The sequence below is a fragment of the Solanum tuberosum genome, unplaced genomic scaffold (genome assembly GCF_000226075.1).
Source record: "Solanum tuberosum cultivar DM 1-3 516 R44 unplaced genomic scaffold, SolTub_3.0 scf00040, whole genome shotgun sequence".
NCBI classification, from domain to species: Eukaryota; Viridiplantae; Streptophyta; class Magnoliopsida; order Solanales; family Solanaceae; genus Solanum; species Solanum tuberosum.
The window spans coordinates 759965-784652 of NW_006238964.1; the positions used below are offsets into that span (position 1 = coordinate 759965).

The 24688-nt window shown below is 33.6% G+C and overlaps 4 protein-coding genes across 4 annotated transcripts; 2 read left to right on the forward strand and 2 right to left on the reverse strand.

Moving 5' to 3' along the window:
• Positions 1-3698: 3698 nt before the first annotated feature.
• On the reverse strand, positions 3699-4058 carry LOC107059796 (uncharacterized). The gene has a single exon (XM_015306797.1). It carries the CDS (start codon positions 4056-4058, stop codon positions 3699-3701), a length of 360 nt encoding a protein of 119 aa, XP_015162283.1.
• Positions 4059-10867: 6809 nt separating this feature from the next.
• Positions 10868-12800, forward strand: LOC107059797 (RING-box protein 1a; the record flags this gene model as incomplete). The annotated part of the gene is made up of 4 exons (XM_015306798.1): positions 10868-10925; positions 11031-11090; positions 12340-12411; positions 12498-12800. Coding segments are annotated over 4 exons (228 nt in total), but the record flags the coding sequence as incomplete, so codon positions are not given.
• A 280-nt stretch (positions 12801-13080) lies between these two features.
• Positions 13081-15837, reverse strand: LOC102598020 (subtilisin-like protease SBT1.7). Its single transcript, XM_006342862.2, has one exon. The coding sequence runs from the start codon at positions 15641-15643 to the stop codon at positions 13340-13342; it is 2304 nt and encodes a 767-aa protein (XP_006342924.1). The 5' UTR covers positions 15644-15837; the 3' UTR covers positions 13081-13339.
• Positions 15838-17538: 1701 nt separating this feature from the next.
• Positions 17539-24031, forward strand: LOC102598345 (aldehyde dehydrogenase family 7 member B4). Its single transcript, XM_006342863.2, has 15 exons — positions 17539-17829; positions 17974-18060; positions 18181-18312; positions 18413-18485; positions 19604-19626; positions 19717-19780; positions 20522-20567; positions 21168-21348; positions 22177-22353; positions 22455-22619; positions 22960-23100; positions 23212-23309; positions 23404-23553; positions 23699-23762; positions 23851-24031. Exons 1-14 carry the CDS (start codon positions 17692-17694, stop codon positions 23751-23753), a joined length of 1530 nt encoding a protein of 509 aa, XP_006342925.1. The 5' UTR covers positions 17539-17691; the 3' UTR covers positions 23754-23762; positions 23851-24031.
• Positions 24032-24688: the final 657 nt, after the last annotated feature.

Consider the following 24688-nt stretch of genomic DNA (forward strand, 5'->3'; position numbering starts at 1 on the left):
TGTAATTTAATGTTGAATGAGGTCGGGAGATAGCAAGTGATAAGTTGCAATTTGAAGAAATAATTTCCATGCTAAAAATACTTGGAAGTTGGACCTTAGTACATATTCACAAAAGAGTCACAAAGTTCAAGTTGAACATTGTAGGTAAAACTTGTTTGGTTTAGGTTACACGACAATTATATATTATTTTATCATTACATATCCCATTATCCGGTTAAAATTAAAGTAAATATAGTAAGTAATTTTATATTTTATTCTCTCCGTTTATTTTTATACCATTCAAATGTAACTTCAAACTTCAACAACCAAGGACTGAAATAGCCCCAGTTTTTAGATACGAATTCTTTTTGATGTTTCAGTTTTTTTGAGATATCACTCACTCAAAAGAAATTTATTTGCGAATTGATTTTTTGAACTTGAGCTTTGAGCTTCGAGTATGTCCGTAGAAATTATCAGTTCGTAACTACAAAGTACAAACATTATGTGGACGTACTCTTAATTAAGTTCTATTATATTGAAGGACCTATCAATGCATTCTTGAAGATGAACCCGATAATTTAATTCTTATAATTGTCCTAAATGACATTATATCATAATTAAGCTCTATTTGTGCTCATGTTACCATGATGTTGGTCCTAATTAGATTGTGATCTAAAGATCTTTCAAAATTGATTGTAAATTATATTCTTGTTGTGTCAACAGCTTGTGTCCTTGAGCAGTTATTGATCATTAGATACTAAGTAATATATTAGGTATATTGAGATACTAATTAAAATTAATATAAAGTTCTGGTCGATAAATATTCGAGATCAACAATTTTACTTGACTCAATTAATTGTGATGAAAGTGCGCTGATAATACCCCATTTGAGTCAACAATGATTTCTTATTTGATCATATTTTTGGTTATAATTTCAAGTAAAATGTTGGTGAATTATCAAGTTATAATAATCGTTAAAATTATTGCCATAGATCTTGAGAAATATTGCTAGAATCATTTCAAATCTGCGCGCGGTAGTAATTATAGCATTTCATCGAGTTTTGTAGCTAAACTTTTTTGCCTAGGATCTTTCGAAAACAGCATTTTTACATCTACGAGGTAATGGTAATTAGGTCAATGGTAGACCTCACTTTGTGTGATTTCACCAAATATGTCGTTGCATTAAAAACTTTAATTTTGACCTTTTAACTCTCTTACACAAAGAGATCACCAAGGAGGCACTTTGACCATCTATCCTTGAATAAATTCTCAACAAATAAAAGAAAAAATAGTTCAAAGTACGTATAGTATATGCATGCATGAAGATATATTACAAATAATTTATCAAGTGGCACTACAGAAAATAATAAATAAATAAAAGTTATATATATAGAGAGAGAGATAAATTTCAAGGAAAACCAGAAGTAATAAATAAACAACAATATTATTGTAATCCCATAAATAAAATTTAGAGAGTGGTGATTTGTGCGTAGTCTTAAACCATAAATAAAATGAATAAGATTTTCATCTTAGCTTTCAAAAACTAGGATGCTTTGGAAAAGCCCATCACTGGAATAGCAAAAGAGGTATTTGCTACCAGTCGTTGATCGAATGTATCACTTCCTTCCAATATGTCATTTACCGCCGACCAATAACATTCTTTTAATTTTTTCACAGCTAAGTACCGCAATTTCTGCCCCTTCAATCCATCTCGTCGGAAAATTGAGATTTTCCGTCCGTGCTTTTTCCTTCTAGCCTCCACCTGAACTACCGGTAACTTCTTCCGCCGGAATGACATTTTGCGGCGGATCTGACTGAATATGGATGTGGAATTGTCATTAATGCTTTTACTTTTGTTGACACTATTTTGGTTCGATTTAGCCATTTTTGTCTTACAAGTATCACTACTTTTTTTGTTCGAATAATTCTGTTTGTTGAACTAACAAATATATATAAGGAGATCATAGAGATAGAAGAGTTTAATTCATGAGCTCCATTATCCCAATTACTTCTGCTCAACTAAGGGGTACTGATTTGGTTTGAGGATAGAGAGAATCATAAAATTATAAGATATGATATTATTTGATTGAGGTATATGAATAAACATAATAATCTCACCACAAGATAATAGAGTAATATTATAATGAGTATTGGATTGGGCTAATCTCTTTACATTTTCTCTATATTTCTTCAACTACATATTTAGATAAGTATCACTACTTGTCTAATACATAATTTTAAAGCTCAAGAATGAAATTAATTTAACAACGCATCTTAATTATCAAAATTTTAAAAACTACATCTTTAATTAGAGCATGCAATATTAATCTCCCCGCCTATTTTGATACTTATTGGTTTCATTTGTAAATTTAATCGGTTAACTTCCTTACCCCCTCCCCTTTACTCTCCGTAAATCCGTATAAATACGAAAATCATTTTGTGATCATTTAGAAAATTGATTTAAAAATTACTCTGAAAATTGAATTAAGGAACATATGAGGGGGTAATAGTGTAAACTAGTACTGAAATAATAGTTCAAATTTTTAATTGATGTATGAAAAGCAAATTAGAGTATTAAAATTATTTGTGATAGTATTTTGATTAAATTTAGTTTTAAAAAAGTTAACATATCAACGAATTTTGAATTTTTTGTTTTATCAATGTAAAATTTACAATTTGAAATTAACGAGTATCAAAAAATGTGGGAAGATTGATATTTCATACTAGAATTAAAGAGTGCTTTTCAATTTTAATATTTTAATCATAGTTAAGATGCTTGTTAAATTAATCTAATTTTGACCTTTAAAAGTTATACTCCTTCCGTTTCATTTTATGTGTCACCTTTTTATTTTGCACTTGCATTAAGAAATGATGTAATTTTACCCTTCTACCCTTGTTTAATGTTTTTTTAAGTCAACTTTATTAATAAATTACAAGATTAATTAACTATTCTATCAAGGGTATAATAGGCAAAATATGATAATTTATGCATAAATTTTATAAAATAACAAGTATTGTGGTCCAACTATTTATAGAAAGGGATGACATATAAAATGGGACGGAGGGAGTATTAGATAAGTGTTACGTATCTAAACATGTATATGAGGAAGTAAAGAGAAAGTATAATGGAGAGAAGTCGAATCTAGTATATATGATACTTATTTTGTTGATGGTATTAAATAATATTGACATAGATTATACATGATACAACGTGTAATAATCCATATATGTACTCCCTTTTAAAAATAGTTTGGCAGACTTTATTTAAGTTGTGGGCCAACGAAAACAACTTTCCTACGAAATAGGAATAAGGTATTTGTATATTATACTAGATATGTATTGTATAATAATGTGTAATAAAATATTTAATGCATAAATAAATAATTTGAAGATCAGACGACAAATAAAGCTTGCTCAAGTGATTGAATAATTCCATAACAAGGGATGGATTGCGAGCTTGAGTCACATTGAAAGGTAAGTAGAGCCTGAGGAAACACTATTATAACTTCGAACTTCAATGGACTAGTACTGAAATTTCAAAATAGTTCATGAAGATTGCAACTAGTAATTCATCAAGTGGCATGCACTATAATAAATAAATTAAAAAACATCTTCATTAATTTCAACAAAAATCAGAAATAAATAACAATGTAATCCGTGAATGAAATTTGTACATAGTCTTAAATAAAAAATAAAATGAATAATTTCCAGCTTGGCTTTTAGATACGACGCTGATTAGGAAAAGTAGCAAAGGAAAGGCCCATCATGGGAATAGCAAAAGAGGTATCTATTACAAGTCGTTGCTCGAATGTATCATTTGCTTGGTGTCGTTCCAATATGTCATTTACTGCCAACCAATAATATTCTTTTATTTTCTTCATACCTAAGTACTGCAATTTCTTCCCCTTCAATCCATCCCGTCGGAAAATAGATAATTTCTTCTTCCCTCCAGCTTCCGGCTGGACTACCGATAACTTCTTCCGCCGGAATGACATTTTGCGGCGAGCCTGACTGAATATAGATGTGGAATTCGCATGCCTTTTACTTTTGTTGACGCTATTTTGGTTCGAATAAGCCATTATTTATTGTGCTATAATTAAGTATCAATACTTTTTTTGTTCGAATAATTCCGTTTGTTGAAGAAAGATATATATATAAGGAGATCGTCATATAGAGATAGAAGAATTGAATACATGAGCTGCATTATCCCAATTACTTCTGCTCAACTAACAAATGATTTGGTTTGAGGATTGATAGAATATCTCATATAAGATACGATATTATTTGATTGATATATAGAAATAAATAATCCAACACAAGATTATATTATATTTTGTTGATGGTAATAAATAATATTTATATTAGATTATACACGATATAACATACAATCACCTATATATGTATCCTTTTTCTGAAATTATTTGTCATGACTTTATTTAAATTAAGGATCTACGTGATCAGCCTTTCTATTTCTACAGAAATAGTATCAAGAGAATCTAATAAATTAATGTGATTTTTCCGGATAATGTTATCTTCCCTATCAAACACATCGCAACTTGAAAAGGACCCATAACAAGAGAATCTAATTAATTAATAGGATGAAAGTACTTGGTCTAGTAATTAAAATATTTTAGTTATTAAATTTCAAGTAGATCATATTTGTTTTGTGATTGTAGTTACTTGGTCTAGCAATTAAATATTTTAGTTATTAAATTTCAAGTAGATCATATTTGTTTTGTGATGGTAGTTATTTTTTATGAAATTGCAAAAAAAAAAAAAAAAAAAGTTTCAAACGTAGGATTTTATATTTGTTCATATATTTTTATAATCTTACAAATTAAATAACTGTCGTCTAACATTTGCAATAACTATAAAATTTTAGATTATGATCTAATGATTTCTCATAAGATTTTTATTTTGTTATTCATAGACCATTTTTTTTAAAAAAAATAATCCAGAAATTACAAGAAAAATATAAAGAATGGCATTAGCTTTTTTGAAATTATATTCTTGCCTCCTATCTGATTCGAACCGCACATTTGATAGTTAAAGAAGAATACTTCAAATAGTAAGATTTAAATTATTGTTCCAAAAAATAAAAGTAATCAGTGAAAATTTCTGCCCTGTTATTAATTTTTTCCCTTTACATGTTACCATAATGTTGGTCTTGTAGATTTATTAAATTGTAATCGTACGATTTCTCAAAAAAAAATGATACACAAAACTTGAATTCAAAACTTCTGATTAAAAGAAGAGCAGTTTCAACCACTACACCACATCTCTCGGTGATATCGGGTGCAAATTATACCACAAGACTTGATAAATTGCGAGAAGCATTTCAAATTTGCGGCTGTAATCGTGGCATTTCATCGAGTTTTGAGTTTTGTGATTGTACCCACAATCTCTTTACATTTAATTAAAAGTTAGTACTTTTTAAACCATCTCTCATCAAGAGAGATCAAGGTGGCACTTTGACCATCCTTGATGTTCGTACAGGTAATTGGGGTGGATAAAAATTTTAGGTTTAGCAAACATAAAAATTATATTTGTATGCTATAGTTATAATTTGTATAATTGCGCTCCATAGTAAACTTTATGTTTGCTATGGAGCATCAGATTTGTATAAATCGTTGGCAGCCTCTCATTTGTATAAATCGTTGGCAGCTTCTCACTGGCAGCCTCTAGTTGTATAAATCGTTGGCAGCTTTGTATACTTATTAGTGTATAGAATGAAAATATGTGTATTTGTATTTGTATATACAATTTTCTCTCGCTTTATACAAACACAAATATAATTTATACATTTGTATTTGTATAAAGTGAGAGAGGTGAGAGAGAGACTGGCGAGCGAGACCAGGAGAGTGGCGAGCGAGAAATCTGGGGAGAATAGCGATGGCAAAGTGTTTGCTACAGATTAGAATTAAATGAAACAATGGTTATAACATTTAATTTGAATTAATAGTTTGCTATTTTATATAATTTTCCCATAAAATTACAATATATTAAAGAAAAAATAGTTCAATTGTACGTATGTGCATGCATGATCTCATGAAGATTGCAAATAATTCAACTGGCACTGCAATATATATATTAATGAATTTCTACATTTTTTAAAGCAAATCAAAGTAAAACATCTCAATTGATTTCAGCGAAAACCAAAAATAACAAATAAACAACCGTGTAATCCCACAAATAGAGTGGGAAGAGTGAGTAGTATGTAGGTCGTCTTAAACTAGAAATAAAATAAATAAAATTTTCAACTTAGCATTCAAATACCACGATGATTAGGAAAAGTAGTGAAGGAAAGTCCCATCATTGGAATAGCAAAAGAGGTATCTACTACAAGTCGTCGCTCGAATGTATCACTTGCTTCCAATATATCATTTACCGCCAACCAATAGCATTCTTTTATTTTCTTCATACTCAAGTACTGCAATTTCTTCCCCTTTAATCCGTCTCGCCGGAAAATCTTCACTGGAGAGACTTTCTGCCGGTGCTTCTTTCCTCCAGCTTCAACCTGGACTATCGGTAACTTCTTCCGCCGGAATGACATTTTACAGCGGGCTTGACTGAATATGGATGTGGATTTGGCATGGCTTTTACTTTTGTTGAGGCTATTTTGGTTCGAATAAGCTATTTTTGCGTTATAAGTATTAATTACTTACTTTTTGTTCGAATAATTTTGTTTGTTGAACTAATATATTTATAAGGAAATCATACGAATAGCGAAGAGTTGAGCATGAGACGCATAATACCTATTACTTCAGCTCAACTAATAAGTGATTTGGTTTGAGGATAGAGAGAATCCTAAAATTATCTCATATATATTAGATACGATATTATTTGATTGAGATATATAAAAAAAACAATCCAACACAAGATTATATTATATTTTGTGGATGGTACTAAACAATATTTACATTAAATTATACACAATAAAACTTAGTGTGTAGTCACTTATATATGTATCCCTTTTTTAAAATTGATAGATTAGACTTTATCTAAGTTGAGTGTCAATCGGAAGAACATCTCTATCTTTACGAGATAGGATAAGGTCTACATAGATACTCTATTCTCACATATTTCACTTGTGGTATTACATTATATATGTTATTGTTGTAGTAGAATGTGAAATAAAAACATGTAATGAAGGAAATAAATCATTTAAAGATAACAAGTGAGACTTTCTTCAATGGTTAAGCACATTCATTATTCAGCCATTAGTCAAAAATTTGAGTCACACTAAAAAGATAAGTGGGTTGTTGGATAGGTTTGAAGAAGAAGACAAGAGAAAAATACTTCAAGTTACTTTTGATGGGAAATCAATCTTTTTTAATTCATGCTTTAGTAATAGAAAGTTTGAGAGGCTGGTAACTCAACTTTCTTCTTGATTGACATATTTTTACATTATTTAAGCATCCTCATTTGTAATATCATCATGGAATATACTTAGTTCTCTCTTGCTCTTATTTTCTTCATGCTTGTTAGGTAGCAGAAGTTAGGTACTTCATTAGGATTAGCAAGATAAGGCCTCTAGCCTCCCTTGCTTGTACTTGTCCCTATTGATATTTTTTATGTTTAATAAAAGACCGCTAGTGGTAATTTTGTTTTTTTTTTAAAAAAAAAAAGAAGTTAAACTTTGGCCCATGGCCAGTTTTATTAAATTAGATCAAATAGTCGCGTGTATTCTTTTTTTTCCCCACGATTTGTTTTGTAAATACTTCTCCATTAGAGTAGGACTTTAATTTTATTTTTTATTTACACATATTTACAACTACTAATGGACGGAAAAGGTAGACCTCTTGCCTCTTTTTAGGCCGCTAGGCTCCATAGACTCTATTAAGTCTTCATTAGCCCATTTATTAGCCATACAACTTATTTAGCTTGGATTCAACTTGAAAAATATTTTTATTTGAGGATAAAAATCTTTGAAATAAATATAAGAACTATATTAGACGTGGTACAATAGATTGATATCATGATAAGAAATAGACATTAAGTCTAACTTGTCTAACTCTACCTTAAAATCTCTCATAAAATGTAGATTGTCCAGGATCATATATATATATATATATATATATATATATATAGTATCAATCAATGTTTTACATTATTGGTATATATGGATCAAAAACTCAATATATATAATGAGAGGTCTTGAATTTGAGTACTAAAGAAGAAAAAGTTCCTAAGAAGCAATGCTTCCTAGCTCTTTATGAGCCTAGCTTGATGTAAATACAAATTAATCAGACCAATGAATACTCGAGTTGATGAAAATAAAACATAACAGTAATATCTTAGCTTGAAATTGATGAAATGACTTTTGACGTGGCTTGGTTAAAATATAATTTGAAGTTTAGTTTTGATTTTTAAACTATCTCCTGAGAAGCAATGCTTCCTAGCTCTTTATGAGCCTAGCTTGATGTAAATACAAATTAATCAGACCAATGAATACTCGAGTTGATGAAAATAAAACATAACAGTAATATCTTAGCTTGAAATTGATGAAATGACTTTTGACGTGGCTTGGTTAAAATATAATTTGAAGTTTAGTTGATTTTTAAACTATCTCACATCAAGAGACCAAGGTGGCTCTTTGACCCTCCTTGATGTTGGTAGTGCTTGAATTGAATAAATTCCCAATAAATAAAAGAAAAAAAATTAGTTCAAGTATATGCATATATGATCTCATAAAAGAGAACAAATAACTCATCAAGTGGCCGGCACTCCATAGTAAATAACTTAAGATGTATATAATTCATTTGTTTCATATTTTTTAAAGCAAATCAAAAAAAGAGATTACTTCATTCCAATAAATTAATTATAAACAACAAACAATGTAATCTCACAAATGGAGTTTTGAGAGGATAGTATAGTGTTAAAATTTTCAGCTAAGCTTTCAAATAGCACGAGGATTTGGTGAAAACATAGTGAAGGAAAAGCACATCACCGGAATAGCAAAAGAGGTCTCCGTTGCAAGCTGTCGCCGGAATGTATCAACTTCTCCGTGTCCTTCCAATATGTCGTTTACAGCCGACCAATAACAATCTTTTATTTTTTTCATACCTAAGTAGTGCAATTTTTGTCCCTTCAAACCACCTCGTCGGAAAATCTTCATCGGAGAGAATTTCCGCCGCTGCTTCTTCCCTCCAGCTTCGGGTTGCACTACCGGTAACTTCTTCCATCGGAATGCCATTTTGCGGCGGGACTGACTGAATATGGATGTGGAATTGGCATTAATGCTTTTACTTTTGTTGACGCTATTTTGGTCCAAATTAGCCATTATTGTGTTATAAGTATGATTAGTGCTACTTTTTGTTCAAATAATTCTGTTTGATGAACTAACATATATATAAAAGGAGATCATAGAGATAGAAGAGTTGAATACATGAGCTGCATCATTTAATTATATCATACAAGATATGAAAATTATTTGATTGAGATATATAAATAAATAATCTCAACATAAGTTAATACAATATTATGTTAAGGTACTAATTAATATTTTTTTGCATTAAATTATAGTATATAATACAACATGTAATAATCTATATATTTATCACTTAATAAAAGTCTTTAGTAGACTTTATTTAAGCGGATGATGGAGTCACATTGAAAGGCAAGTGAAAAACATGACTATTGATTTTGGTGAGATGAAAAAGACCAATTAAAATGAAATAAATAATAAAGTAATAATTTAGAGATAAATATTCCCTTTATGAGTAATTAATTAATTAATTTATCAATAAGATTTTCTAGGTATTAACTGTCAATTGCAATAATCCCTCACATCAATGATAATATTATAAGAGTCTATTATAAATAATTTCTATCTGTATAAACAATTTCAATATTATTAATCTCCGCATAATTTTTTCTAAGCCAAATTATCCCTAAGGTCTTTCTTCCCAACTACTTTAACAAACATTCCGCTTATCCAAAAAATAAATAAATATAGGGTTGTATTACTAGGGGTTACAATATACATATTTTTCTGTGTTTGAATCACATTTTTACACTCAAATTATTTACGAATCTTAACAAGAAACTCAGCACTCTTGGTCAAGTAGTCACAGAAAATGAAAAATAATTTGGCAATAATTATGTATTTTTCCCACAATTTATTTATATTCTCCTGAGTAATGTTATCCTCTGTATCAAAAAAACACCCCTAACTTGAAAGGAACCAGTACAATGAAGAATTTAATTAAATAAGGAGATTTTTTCGGATAATGTTATCCCTAACTTGAAAAGGACCAATACCAAGAATCAAGATAATCTAATTAAATAATGGGATGAAAGAGTGCTTAGCTTGGTCTAGGAATTAAAATATTTAAATTATTAAATTTAAAAAACTAACTTCGGAAAACATGTTCTTAAAATATCACCTACATTATCGGCCCAAAAGAGTTGTCTTTCAAATTTGTCTTTAAATATTTACAAATTAAATTGCAGTTGAAGAATTATTTTTCATGCTAAAACTTAAAAGTACTTTGACATCTGTATATTTCCACAAAAGAGTTGCAAACTACAAGTTGAATAATGTAAGTAAAGCTTGTTTGCTTTAGGTTACATGGAATTTTTTTTTATCATTATAATTATCTCATTATTTGGTTAAAATTAAAGTAAATCAACAATTTTATATTTAATTCAACCTTAAAAGTTATCTGATAAGGTGAGAATAGTCTAAAATAGTATAAAGAGATCATTACATTCCTCTAATATATAGTTGATGTAGAAACTCAACACCTTGCACGCCTAGAGCTGCTAATTGAGATAAAAAAGTGGAACGCTGTCGCTCTTTGGGCTTGGGGTTCGTTTCCCCCAATTTTGTCAATTGTTTACTTGTCCTCATTGAAGCTGAAATCATATTATGATTTGGTGAAATTGTGCCGATATTGTTGTAGACAAGTGTGCTATTTGCAGGAATCATATTATGGATCTCTGTGAGTGTTTTCAAATCTTTGTTTTGATTTAGAATAGAAAATAGAAATTCGATACTAGACCTTTCTATGTATATTTGCGAGTTTATGTGAAACTTTTTTCAACAGGCATCGAGTGCCAAGCTAATCAAGCTAGTGCTACGAGCCAGGAGTGCATTGTTGCTTGGGGTATGCAGTTTGTTTATCTAAATTAAATAATTTGCTGTAATTTATGCCTTGGAAAAATATTGACGGTTATTTTTCCATTATGGCTTATGAGTATATGTCTCTTGAAAGAAGCTTTCTGCTTGTCTTATGATATTATGCATGGATATGTCATTTGTATGCGCTAGGTGATGTGTAGGTCAGTTGGTGTGCACCTTGACTAAATCCAGTTGTTACCTATCACCTCCCGCTAGCAGTAGGTACTGTAGTTGGTACCTCTATCAACCAAGGCTTTGACATACGGGAAAAATCATTGTATTTTTGTTTCCGCAGAGATTTAAACCTGAGATCTCATGGTTCTCAACCCACTTCATCGACCACTAGGCCATACACTTGGGTGCTAATATATTGCATATGTTATGGTGAATAAGTTATAATCAGACTTGATTCTTATTGCCTACAGAATTATTTTCATCTGTTCTGAAGGTGCCAAGCATCCTTTGTCCGCAAAGCTCTGGCCTAGTTTTTCACTTAATAACATAAGTAATTCGTTGTCTTGTGTCGTCCTCTGATTAGACATATCTATTTATGGTACACACATTCTAAGGATTAAGCATATCTGTTTGTAAATCCATCTCATCTTTTTTTTATTTCACCTTCCTACTCCCAATCTCCCCACTCTTATTGCCAAAGAACACACATATATCTTCTCCCTCCTTTATCCTTCCATCTGATGAAACTTTTGTAATGTGTTCACCTTCTTTTGCTGTTTCTAAACACAATATTCCACTTTGGTACTCCTTACACCATGTCTTCTTTCTTATTTCTATTACGACTGGTTGAGGGACTCGAGCTCAACACGATTTGAAACCACTTTTCTCATGTTTATGATTTCAAAATTACCATACTTTTAAGAGAGAATTTCTTTGTCAAATTTATCGCTACAACTAAAATGAAATGTTTATTTTCATTCACAAGCAATGTTTTGTTGAATGAGATCCAAACAAGCGACAAACTAAAACACAAATATAGAAGTCAAAATATTAAAATTAAATTATAAATGGAAAAAATAGGCCTTGAATCATAGTCTTGAAGGAAACCAAAGGTGTAACAAGATATCTCTTGTTACAGATATGAAAGAAATTTGATCTGAACTTAATCATGGAGTCTTTTATCTTCTCGTTGATTCTTCACTTCTGTTTGGTTTTGCTCTTCCAAACCTGGCATTCTTTATTTTGGGGGCTTAGAAGTATCTTGATTTATATTATCGCAGGTGTATGTAACCATGCCTTCCACTTCCACTGCATCAGTCGCTGGCTCAAAACACGTCAAGTGTGTCCATTAGGTAGTTATTCAACTGTATCTTTGGCACTGTTTAGTTGGCTTGATAACTGTATTATAATTGTTGGAACTTCCTTTCCTACACTGCAGATAATAGTGAGTGGGAATTTCAGAAGTATGGTCATTAGAGGATTCAACAATTGGCAGGAGAGGCGATTATGCTGTTGCATTGTCATGTCTTTGAATGTTAGTTTGTTCTAGTAATACTTATTTACAGTGCCTTTTTTTCTCTGTTTCTTTACGTATCTGATTCTGCTTCGACTATCTGATAGGATTTATTAGAGAGCTGGTACCTATGTTGATTATATTGTTTGGATAATACCATCAATCAGAACCACTAGCATTCTGGCAGCCAATGTTATTTTACTTTTAATTTAGATGCTAATTATTGTATCTTCTTTTTTCTTCTTCCTCTAAATTTGTTTACAGTATCTTTTGTCATTTGTTTGATGTTGCCTGTATTTACATGTTTGATACTGTAAGGCCAAGTATTTCAATAGTTATGTCCGGGTTTTACATTAACAATGGCAATAAAAATGGTGCCCTTAGCCATGGTTGATTCGTGAGATCTTTTAACAATGGCACCATACACCAACAGTTCTTATCTTTGTTCTGTGTTGATGCACAATTGCATATAGCTTTCTTTCTATGTAGTGGGATCTTAAAATGGCAATGCCAACAAGTTTCTAATTTGATAGCATGTAGGTGAATCACAACCGTTCTACCTCTTAAGATTCATTCAAATGATCAAATGTATCAGGCTTACCAACATTCAGAAACAATAGAACTGGACAACGACAAAATTCTTAACATTATTTCTATAGGCAGATGGTCTTTCAATAATTCCTTTTTCCTTTCAGAACTTGGCCTTATGTCGGTCTTTGGAGCATCACGGATTACATTCTGTTGCACAGTTATGATCATAGAACAGGCTAAGCAGCAGCAGAGGATGATAGCCAACGCACTGCAATTGGACTCCTCACACTGTGAATTCCATCAGACCACTCAATTGATCCAAATGCTGATTCAAGACCCTTCACTCTCTCCGATCCAACACTGCTAAAACTGATCTCATATGACAAACTATTCTTTTCCTCACTGAAACTGAGCTTACTCGGAGTCACCTTCACCTCCACGGACGAAGGTGCATTTACCTTTACCTTATACACAACATTTGCATTCCTCCCAACATTTTTAACCACACGCTTGTATTTCACAACATTCTCACTCATGAAAACAACTGAGAATGATGGATAATTCAAATCCCCTGGACTAGCCAAACTATGTTCACTGCAATTCACTGAAGAAGTATCTTTCGTGAATGGTGAGATTCTGGAGGGGCCATAACCAATGGCGCATAGGAAACCTACGTAATCACTCGACTCAATGTCGTAAACCAGACCCGGATGCAGTGCTCTGTTTGGATCCACATGTCCCGACCCACGAACGAAAGGACTCGATTCTTGACCTGTGGCAAGATCCGTGATTGTTTTGCCGGAGTTGTCAACGTTGTAAGCTGTTGTCATGAGGGCTGATTTTATGGCTGCTGTGGTCCATTTAGGATAAGCCTTTCTGAGTAACGCAGCTAATCCACTTACATGAGGACAAGACATGGATGTCCCGGATATAATGTTGAATTCCACTCTTCTTTTGTCGATTTCCAAGTCTGTTGGACCAACAGCTCCGGTCCATCCAGCTAATATGTTGACTCCCGGTGCAGTAACGTCCGGTTTAAGGATCTCAGGGGTCACATAATTGGGTCCTCGGCCTGAGAACGCAGCAATGCGTGGAGCAGATGGCGATTTTCCTATAACAGTTCCCTTGAAAGTGATCGTCGCTGTTGGTGATGGAACAGATTTGATGTAATCCCTGATTTTATTGCCAGCTTTTTGACCCACCATGGTCGCTGGGAGGAGATGTGCATCGGCAACGAGTTCTTCTCCAGAGTCAGCTAAGTTTGCTAGGACCATACCTGCACCGCCCGCTTGTTTCACAGCACTTCCTTTCTCTACTCTGGCATTGCCTCCTCGATCACATAATACAATTTTCCCAGCAACTTTTGAAGGGTCCAGCTTTCCTGGATAACAGAGTTGGCTGCCACAGTCGGCGGAATAAACAAGCTGTAGTTTTGCATTGCCAAGGGGATCTCCGGTATATAAGGATACACCACCAAATATTCTACCGTCTCCTAAGATAACATCCGCTGGAAACTCCCGATCTATGGTTGAAGCAGCAACAGTGAGAATCCATGGGGCAACGTTGACCGCCGTAGAAGCACCAGGACCGGAATTTCCAGCAGAGCAAGAGACGACAACGCCATGTTCTGTGGCACCAAAAGCTCCAATAGCAATGGAGTCGACGTCATACTCAGGAGAATAACCATCTGCGCCAACAGAGAGAGAAATCACGTGAACCCCGTCCGCAACAGCTTGATCCATTGCAGCCAGTATATCAGAATCAAAACACCCTGTTTTCCAGCAGATCTTATAGGCTGCTATTCTAGCTTTTACAGCCATACCTCTAGCTTCACCTTTTGCATATTGGTAAAAGCTCGCATTGGCTACAACAGATCCAGCTGCAGTTGAAGCAGTGTGAGTTCCATGGCCTTCAGTATCTCTTGGCGATTTGGATTCTTTAGATTCATCCATTGGACTTCCACGATCAGCTTCATATCCTTTGTAAAACAATCTAGCACCTATGATTTTACGATTACATGAAGTTGCAGGAAAGTCCGGGCCACTCTCGCATTTCCCTTTCCAACCTGAAGGCACCGGTGAAAGCCCCTTGTCAGAAAAGCTCGGCCTTTCTGGCCAAATACCCGTGTCAAGGACTCCAACAATAACATTATCAGCATAATCAGAATTGGGCCAAATCCCAAATGAGTCTTCAAGGCCTAAGAAGGTAGGTGTGTGAGTGGTATGAAGTTGGCGTACGCGATCAGGGATGACGGAGACCACACCGGGAACGCGGCTGAGCTGGTCAGCCTGCCCGGATGTAAGGCGGGCAGAGAAGCCACGGGCAGCACGATCATAAGAATACAAGATATTGGGAGAGTGTTGAGAGACTGATCGGAGAATAGAGGAGTACCAATGATGGTGAGTAGTGAAAATAAGAGGCTTGTGGGATATGGACACGTGGACTATGAAAGTTTTAGGACCATCCGATTTGACTGAAATTGCCAATGAGCTGAGAAAGAGGAAGACTAGGGGGGAGAAAGAAGAAGAAGGAAGTGCCATCGCTAAAGAGAAACTAGTTTCTGGGAAGATAAGAGAGATATTTGATGGGCTTTATTGTGCCACGTTATAGATAGTTGTTGGTTCATTTTCAGTCCTTTTGGCAATTCCCAAATAACCATGTAAGTTTTGGGCCCATTTCTCGTGTAAAGAAGGATGGAAGGGTAGCTCAGGTGGGTAGGTAAGAGACATGATGTTCAGAAAAGATATTTAGATAGTATCTGATAGGCATTAGTTATTAACCCATTATTGCCCGTACTAGGAGTATTTTATTTTTTGGAATTGGAGTGTCGTGAATCATGCCAATGATGCTTCTGCTATTTCATTACTCAAAAAACTATTTGTGAGATCATCCTAATTGACTCCAGGTAGTGGAATAATCTGCTAGGAGATTCAAACACAAGAGCATTAAGCTCATTTGAGGCGCTTGAAACCAACATGCAACAACCTATTATGTCAAAGGAGTTCAAAACATGTTATTTAATCATTTTTTGTTTCATTTTATTTGTATATACAATATTTTTTTCTGACAAATTGGACATCCTGCATCAATGTAGCTCCCCCCTGTTGTTGTATGTGATGAATTAAAAACAACATTAATTAGTTGTCATTTAGTGAAATTGTGAATACATATATGTAGTGTAGTCATTGGTTTGATATAAGTATCAAAAATGGGTTCAATAATTAATTTGATCCGTGTTTGAAAATCTCACTTTGGAGTAGTAAAACGTTTTCTCTATTAAATGTAGCTTCAGTTTTTGAGCCCGTATTTGAAATTTCTGATTAAAGAATGAAAGTTATTTACTACCGGCAAAAAGTAGATTTATTTTTTCGTTGTGTTGAGCGGCACCAAATTGGAAGGGAAGTGATTCATATGACAAAATGGGTCAAGAAACTGATGACCACAATAATGGACCAGTGGGATTTAGCCATAAACTAGGGACGAAAGCAGGTGTCAAATTATGCAATGCAATAACGAAATTATTTTATTTGTCATTGCGGCATGTGTATATTCCTTATACGAGTTACACTAGTATTTTAACCATTAAACGTTCTTGATTATTACGTGATTATATATATATATATATATATATAATAAAGGAGAATAGTTTGTAATGAGATTTTGCCAAGTGGCAAATTAATGAAATGCCACTTGGCAATTTAAGATTAATTTAATAAATATTGTTATAAAAAGTTGAATTTTTAATTTTTAATTAAAAAATATTTATTAACTAGATTTACATATAAGAAATAATAATTACCACAGTAAAAAAGTTCTAACTAATTTCAGACTCCCTATTTTAATAAACTTTTAACATCACGAAAGTAGTTCCTAAATAAAAGGTATAAAGAAGAAAATTCATTTGTAAAATTTAAAACTAAAATATGAAAATAAATACCCTTCGGGTGGTTTGGGCTTGGAACTTCCTGGATCGAGCTCATCTCACCGGGCTTGCCTAGTGCGGGTTACCTCTTCTATGTGGTTTGCGAGTTATTGCATAGGAGCGAGAGTTTTATTCTGTGCGCAAGCAACTGCGGTTTCCCTTGTCATAAAAAAAAAGATGAAAATAAATCTAGCTTCTCAATAAATAGCAAGATAGTGAAATAATTAAGGTTTACACAGATTAATCCTAACATCATTCTCATGAAAAAGAACTACTCTTGTGTAGCTTCTAAAATAATACAAAGAGGTCCCAAAATGTTTCAAAAGGTCCATTCAAGACCTTACTTTCATTAGGCGAGATAATACCAAATCAGAATAAAACCAATCAATTAGGATCACTTATATATACATAAAATAGAAAAAATGAAATCGCTAATACCAAATTTTTCATACTCTAATTCATTGTACTTATCATATGATTTGAAAGATAACGTCTCTCTCTCTCTACTTGTACCAACGACACATCCGTGTGCGTGACTCGACACTTCTCTTTCTCTACGTCTCTTCTACTAATATATATACTATTTCTTCCAGTGGGTTGGATCGCCACTTCTATCGCATTTCATTATTTCTTCATTCTCTATCTATTCCTCCATTGTGTGAAATCATGACTAGTTTCACGAAGAAAGAGTACGAATTCCTCAAAGAGCTCGGAATTGGCCCCCAAAATCTCGGTTGTTATGTTAATGGCACCTGGAAAGCTACTGGCCCCGTCATTTCCACTTTTAATCCTGCTAACAACCAGGTTTCTTCTTAATTTCACTTATCCTCTCTAATTTCCCCAACTTTTAGTTTCGTAGGGTTTTTGATTGATTATAAGTGGGAAACTGAATCGGTTTCGTTTCATCAAATTAATATATGTATGATTTAAACTGTATAATGTATACAGATCATTGCCGAAGTTGTCGAAGCTTCTGCTCAAGATTATGAGGAAGGCATGTCAGCTTGCGCTGAAGCAGCTAAGATTTGGGTGCAGGTATGTTCATCCCTCACTGAAATCATAAATCTATCTTCCCGTTGCATATTAGATAAGAATTGATGGCATTTAGTTTGGGGATCAATTTTTCTACTATAATGATGATGTATTATGTTGCAGGTTCCTGCACCAAAAAGAGGTGAGATTGTTAGACAGATAGGTGATGCACTCCGAGCGAACCTTCAGGAATTTGGTCGACTTGTTTCACTTGAAATGGGAAAGATACTCCCAGAAGGAATTGGGGAGGTTCAAGTATGTAATGTCACGATTCACTATAGAGCTAGGGAGTGTCCTAAATTTTTTTGAAAAACAGCTTTACAATTGGAAACTTTTTTGTGGCTTAAATCTGCAGGAAGTCATTGATATGTGTGATTTTGCTGTGGGATTGAGTCGACAACTGAATGGATCCGTTATTCCTTCTGAACGTGAGTTCGCTTCCTTACTACTCCCTCCGTCCCTATTTAGTTGTCCATATTTCCTCTTTTAGTTGTCCCTATTTAGTTGTCCATTTTGACAAATCAAGAAAAGACAACAATTTTTTTCCTATTATACCCTTATTTAAATAAAATTGTCATAAATAAAGTAAATAAACTTATGAACTTCTTAGCATTGATTAGTTATCTTGAGTGAATTTATTTTGGAATTGTAAATTGTACTATAAGGGTAAAATTGTAACTTCACTATGCTAATCATTGTTGCCTTAATCTGTGTGCCATTTCTAAAGTGTCGACTTGTTTCACTTGAAATGGGAAAGATACTCCCAGAAGGAATTGGGGAGGTTCAAGTATGTAATGTCACGATTCACTATAGAGCTAGGGAGTGTCCTAAATTTTTTTGAAAAACAGCTTTACAATTGGAAACTTTTTTGTGGCTTAAATCTGCAGGAAGTCATTGATATGTGTGATTTTGCTGTGGGATTGAGTCGACAACTGAATGGATCCGTTATTCCTTCTGAACGTGAGTTCGCTTCCTTACTACTCCCTCCGTCCCTATTTAGTTGTCCATATTTCCTCTTTTAGTTGTCCCTATTTAGTTGTCCATTTTGACAAATCAAGAAAAGACAACAATTTTTTTCCTATTATACCCTTATTTAAATAAAATTGTCATAAATAAAGTAAATAAACTTATGAACTTCTTAGCATTGATTAGTTATCTTGAGTGAATTTATTTTGGAATTGTAAATTGTACTATAAGGGTAAAATTGTAACTTCACTATGCTAATCATTGTTGCCTTAATCTGTGTGTTATTTCTAAAGTGGACAACTAAATAGGGACAAAGGGAGTATGTTGCTTTCAGAATAGCCGAATTTGCAATTTTAAGCAGTTTTTTTTTGCAATTGTAATTTCTTGTTTTTAGTTTTACATACTTTCTGGCTATCTGAGTAGTTCCTGGTTGAAAGGATGATTAGCTTTTGCTGACTATTGGGATACAAATGTTTTTTAAGAGTAGAAGATTTACAGTCGTATGTTATTGGAGATGTTTATTTTCTGATTATTTTTCTTATCTAACTTCCTTTTGTTAACAATGTTTATTTGTTGACAGGTCCTAACCACATGATGTTGGAGGTGTGCTGACATTTGTGCTCTAAAATCAGGAATTTCTCAAACCCTGGTTTATGTTAGTTTTTGATCTTTTCATGTAATTTTTGTGCACAGATGTGGAATCCTCTCGGGATAGTTGGTGTAATCACGGCTTTCAACTTCCCATGTGCTGTACTTGGTAAGCCATTGAGATTTTTGACATGAGATATCTCTCCTATGGACAGTAGTAACATAGCAATGGATCATCATGGAACCTTGAGCTGAATATGGTCAATTTACAAGAATAAATGTCCAATACAATAGAACTACCTATCATCATTCAAGAATTGAATCCCTGAATTTGTCTCTCCTCTTCCTTTAATATTATTATTATTTTGTTAGTACACTACTACGCTGTATTCTGATAAAATTGTGCTATTACATGATGCCTATGTGTCTTCCACCTTTCTTGCTCTTTCCCTAAGGCAGTTGGTTGGTGTCAACAAGAACTCAAAAGCCTTCTTATCTGAATGCATTCGTGCTTGTTAATTGCTTTTTGCCTCAAATGTTGGAGTATATCTCTTGCTATGTTCAGATTGTATTTTTTGTACTGCTGTCTTTCCACTGAAGTATTTTGATCTAAAAAAGAAAATTAGTAGAAAGATTCTAGGGTTTGTATCTGGAGCCGAGGGTCCTTGGGAAACAACCTCTCTACCTCCACGCGGTAGTAGTAAGGTCTGCGTACATTCTACCATGTCCAGACCTCACTTGTGGGATTTCACTGGGTATGTTGTTGTTGTTTTATTTGGAGAACTTTTGCTTTCATATACCAAGCAATTTCTCACTTTGCTTTAAATGCTTTGACCCGACTTTCCAAGTAACCGTACTTGTCAATATCCACCTTATTTTGTTCTAAATATATCTGTCATCTTCTATCCAGGATGGAATGCATGTATCGCACTGGTCTGTGGCAATTGTGTTGTCTGGTAAGTCCATCACTTTATTTCGAAGGTGTAAAGTGAATTCGTCCATAGTAGAAATGATTGAATGGCTTTTCCAAATGATAGTTGAGCTAGATGGTTGAACAGCTTTTCAGATTGATAAATTGAGCTTATATATACTTATAGCTGAGCTAAAATTGATTGGGTATTATTGCCACACTATAGTTTGAACATCATCATATGCAGATTTATGTTGAAAGTAATTACTGTTTCTCTTTCAAAGCAGGAGTATTGAATCTCTCTTACCTTAGAACCCTGCCAACTTGATAATATAAGCATTCATGTGTTGCAGCTGAATCTTTAATTAAGTTATATTACTGTACTGGCTCTAAAACAGAATTTCTTCTGCATCCAAATAAGTTAAACAAAACAGAGTTTCAGTTCCTGTCTTATTAACCTTACGAAGTTAAGTAAGCACAACTGAATTGGGAGGGATAGAGCATATTCTCTTTAGGATTATGCTAATGCCTAATCTCTCAACTCTCTACTCAATCTCCAAAAGAGAATTTGCTCTTCAAGTATGTCTGATAACTCAAGTTTGGTATTTGGGTGTTCTAATCTTGGGATTTTATGCCATGTTCACAGGAAAGGTGCTCCAACAACACCATTGGTTACCATTGCGATGACAAAAATTGTGGCTAGTGTATTGGAGAAAAACAATTTACCTGGTTCAATTTTTACTGCCTTCTGCGGTGGAGCTGATGTTGGTCAAGCAATAGCAAAGGACACACGAATTCCTCTAGTTTCATTCACTGGGAGTTCAAAGGTGACTTTTCTGTCCTTAACCTAACATGTATGTTTGTTTTATCATCAAGGCGGTCTCCGTTGCCACTAATACTGTGTCAGTATTTGCTTCTTACTTTGACTTGGATATACCCTTTCAAATATTTTCCAGCCTCTCCAATACTAGGCATAAAACGTAGAGTGTCTGGTTTGTTGGTTCATCTCTAGGAAGCTTCCGTTGCTATCTTTGATATGATATTAAAAAGTAATAAGTTGATTTTTTTAATTTTTCTATATTTGTTGGATTAACTTGATGTAGTCTCTCCAAAAATCACGATATAAGTACAAAAACTTCTTGTTTTTTTGCTTACTTTACATTCCTACCTTGACTTTACATTGTCTGTCTAGTTTGAATCAAAGAATCTTAACAGGACTTGAAAAGACGATGTTATGGAGTCAATTCTAAAATTAAATGGATATGCAAGCTTGAGTTTAATCTGCTAGTCAAAATTAAACTAAGTGGTTTGGCTTTCATTCCTTCTTGGTGCAAGTGAAAATAAAAGCATATCTTTTCTAGGATAAGCAAATAAGTTCTATTTGAGAAAAACACCCAATGGGACAGCAACCATATACATGTGCATACAACCAAAAATCTCAAAATAAAACAAGCAAAGAGTGTAATGAGAATCATGGACCTTATTAACAAAGAAAATAAAAAGAAAAGAAGAATCTGGAATTTTTCAAATTCCTTATCAATTTATTATTCTATTACTCTGATAAAGCTTGTCTTTTGGTTTTGTTAAAAGTTACATATAGAAATACAAACTTGCTCTAACGAATTTCTGTGGGTTTATTTCTTTTGTGCCAATAGGTTGGTCTTGCAGTTCAGCAAACAGTAAGTCAGAGATTTGGAAAATGTCTATTAGAATTAAGTGGAAATAATGCCATCATAATAATGGATGATGCGGACATTAAACTTGCTGTTCGCTCTGTTTTATTTGCTGCTGTTGGTACGGCTGGTCAGCGCTGTACAACATGCCGGAGACTGGTACTGTGTTAATTGTTTTAAGTCTGTTCACGTTGCTGCTTAAAGCTTTCACTTCCAAAACTTATTACTGTTTTTCTTCACAAATCTTTTTCTGTGTGAAGCTTGTGCACGAATCAATATATGAGAAGGTACTTGAACCACTAGTTGATGTTTACAAGCAAGTTAAGATAGGGGATCCTTTAGAAAAAGGTACCTTACTTGGGCCATTGCATACTTGTACTTCTAGGGAAAATTTCGAGAAGGGAATCCACAATATCAAGTCCCAGGTATGTTCAGTTTCTTGAGACTTTCATTTCCAAATTATTTCTAAATTGACATTGATTTTGCCTCTCCTCCTAGGTCTTGCCCTACCCCTTGTTATATGTTGATGGTGAGGACAATTGTACCCACATGGACAAGATTTGTCTAACAATTTGATTTGTTAAAGTTTCACAGTTTTATCCCCCTGAGCAATGTGAGCATAGCTCTAGTAAATGTCTGGTCATAATATTTAAAAAAAGAAAAGGAGACATATTTTGTTAACTCAGCTGGATTTGAATTTTTTCCTTTTCCAATAGAAAGGGAAGTGTGAGTAGAACTTTGTTTCTTAAAATGAATATTTTGCAGGGTGGAAAGATCCTTACAGGTGGTTCAGTCGTAGAATCTGAGGGTAATTTTGTGCATCCAACAATTGTTGAAATTTCTTCAAAAGCTGAAATTGTGAAGGAAGAATTGTTTGCTCCAGTTCTGTATGTAATGAAGTTTAAGGTATTCCCTCGCAAAGGCACTGAATTTTCGAGATGACCAATGGCGTCGTCTCCCCATATTTGGTGGAACTTCTCTTGATTCAGTTTCTCATTCCAAACTTTATGCTTGCAGACTTTCGAAGAAGCAGTTGAAATCAACAACTCTGTCCCTCAAGGTTTAAGTAGTTCCATCTTCACCCGAAATCCAGAAAATATATTTAAGTGGATTGGGTAAGCAATCTATTATGTTCTTGAGAATGTGGTTTAGACGAGTTTCCCTTTTCATTAAATAACCCTGATTCTGACATGGATTTATGTGATGCAGACCTCAAGGAAGTGATTGTGGCATCGTCAATGTGAATATCCCAACAAATGGAGCTGAAATTGGCGGTGCTTTTGGAGGTGAGAAAGGTACTGGTGGTGGCCGTGAGGCAGGAAGTGATTCTTGGAAACAATATATGAGACGCTCAACTTGGTAACTACAAAGACATTTCATCCCTTTCTCATTTAATACATTTGCAGAAGCTCATCAATTCAGTATCTTATAATTCTTATTACTCAATGTCTAAATCTGATAACATTTTACGCTGACCTACTTGGGTTATTCCCCACCATTGCAGTACAATCAACTATGGGAGTGAATTACCATTGGCTCAAGGAATCAATTTTGGCTAGTTGAAATTGGTGAGTCATTGCATTACTATATGATAAATTAAGTATCTCACAGCATTTCAAAATTCTCGTGTTCTAATGAATGCAATTGTTGTTTCAGGTGCAGATACGCCCGTTTCGCTCGTGAATTCATCCTGTAAGGTGCTTATGATTGCCCCGGAATCACTTAAATAATGTACCTTCCTTGCAACTCAATTAAAATAATGTATTCTGAATCTAGTGTTCTCAGTGATCAGTACCAGGTTGCCTAATCAATGAGTTTACTTGGCCGTTCTACTTTATTTGAAGAGTTGCTAACCTAATCTCTCATAACTAAAACAGAACACTTGCATTATTGGCACTAATAGTCAACTACCTAATCACCTAATCTTATGTAAACCACTAGTAGGTTTATGTTAGTCAATCATTGTGATATGTTACATCCAATAATGCAAATGATTATATTGTCCACATAAGGTCCTCGAGATCCTCCTCTGGAAACTTCATGACGTGTATAGACAAATTTGGTTGATATTTGAAAAATCAAACTGGTAAGTTGTAGAAAAAAAAAACTGGTAGTTGTAAAAGTTGGAATATATCGGCGGCAGAGGTCATTTGGTACGTGAGTTAAGCATATGATAATTTTGGAATAAAATTTGGGCTATATTTTATCCCATATTTGATTTGAGATATTAGCTGTATGCCTGATTCTGAGATTATTTAAGTTGTTAATTATGAAAACGTCGTGTTTTATCATTTCAGACTACAGTCAGGTCTGTTCCTTAGCGATGCTTCCTCGTAGTCAAATAATAGTACTCCTAGAAGTCAAGTTCGTAAAAAGAATAAATTTTTTGTTGGTGAATATTTATGATAAAAAATAAAATTCTGAATTTCTTAATCATATATATACTCTTCTTCAAAATCTACATCAGTGCATTTCTGAAGGTGGTTATTGAGTC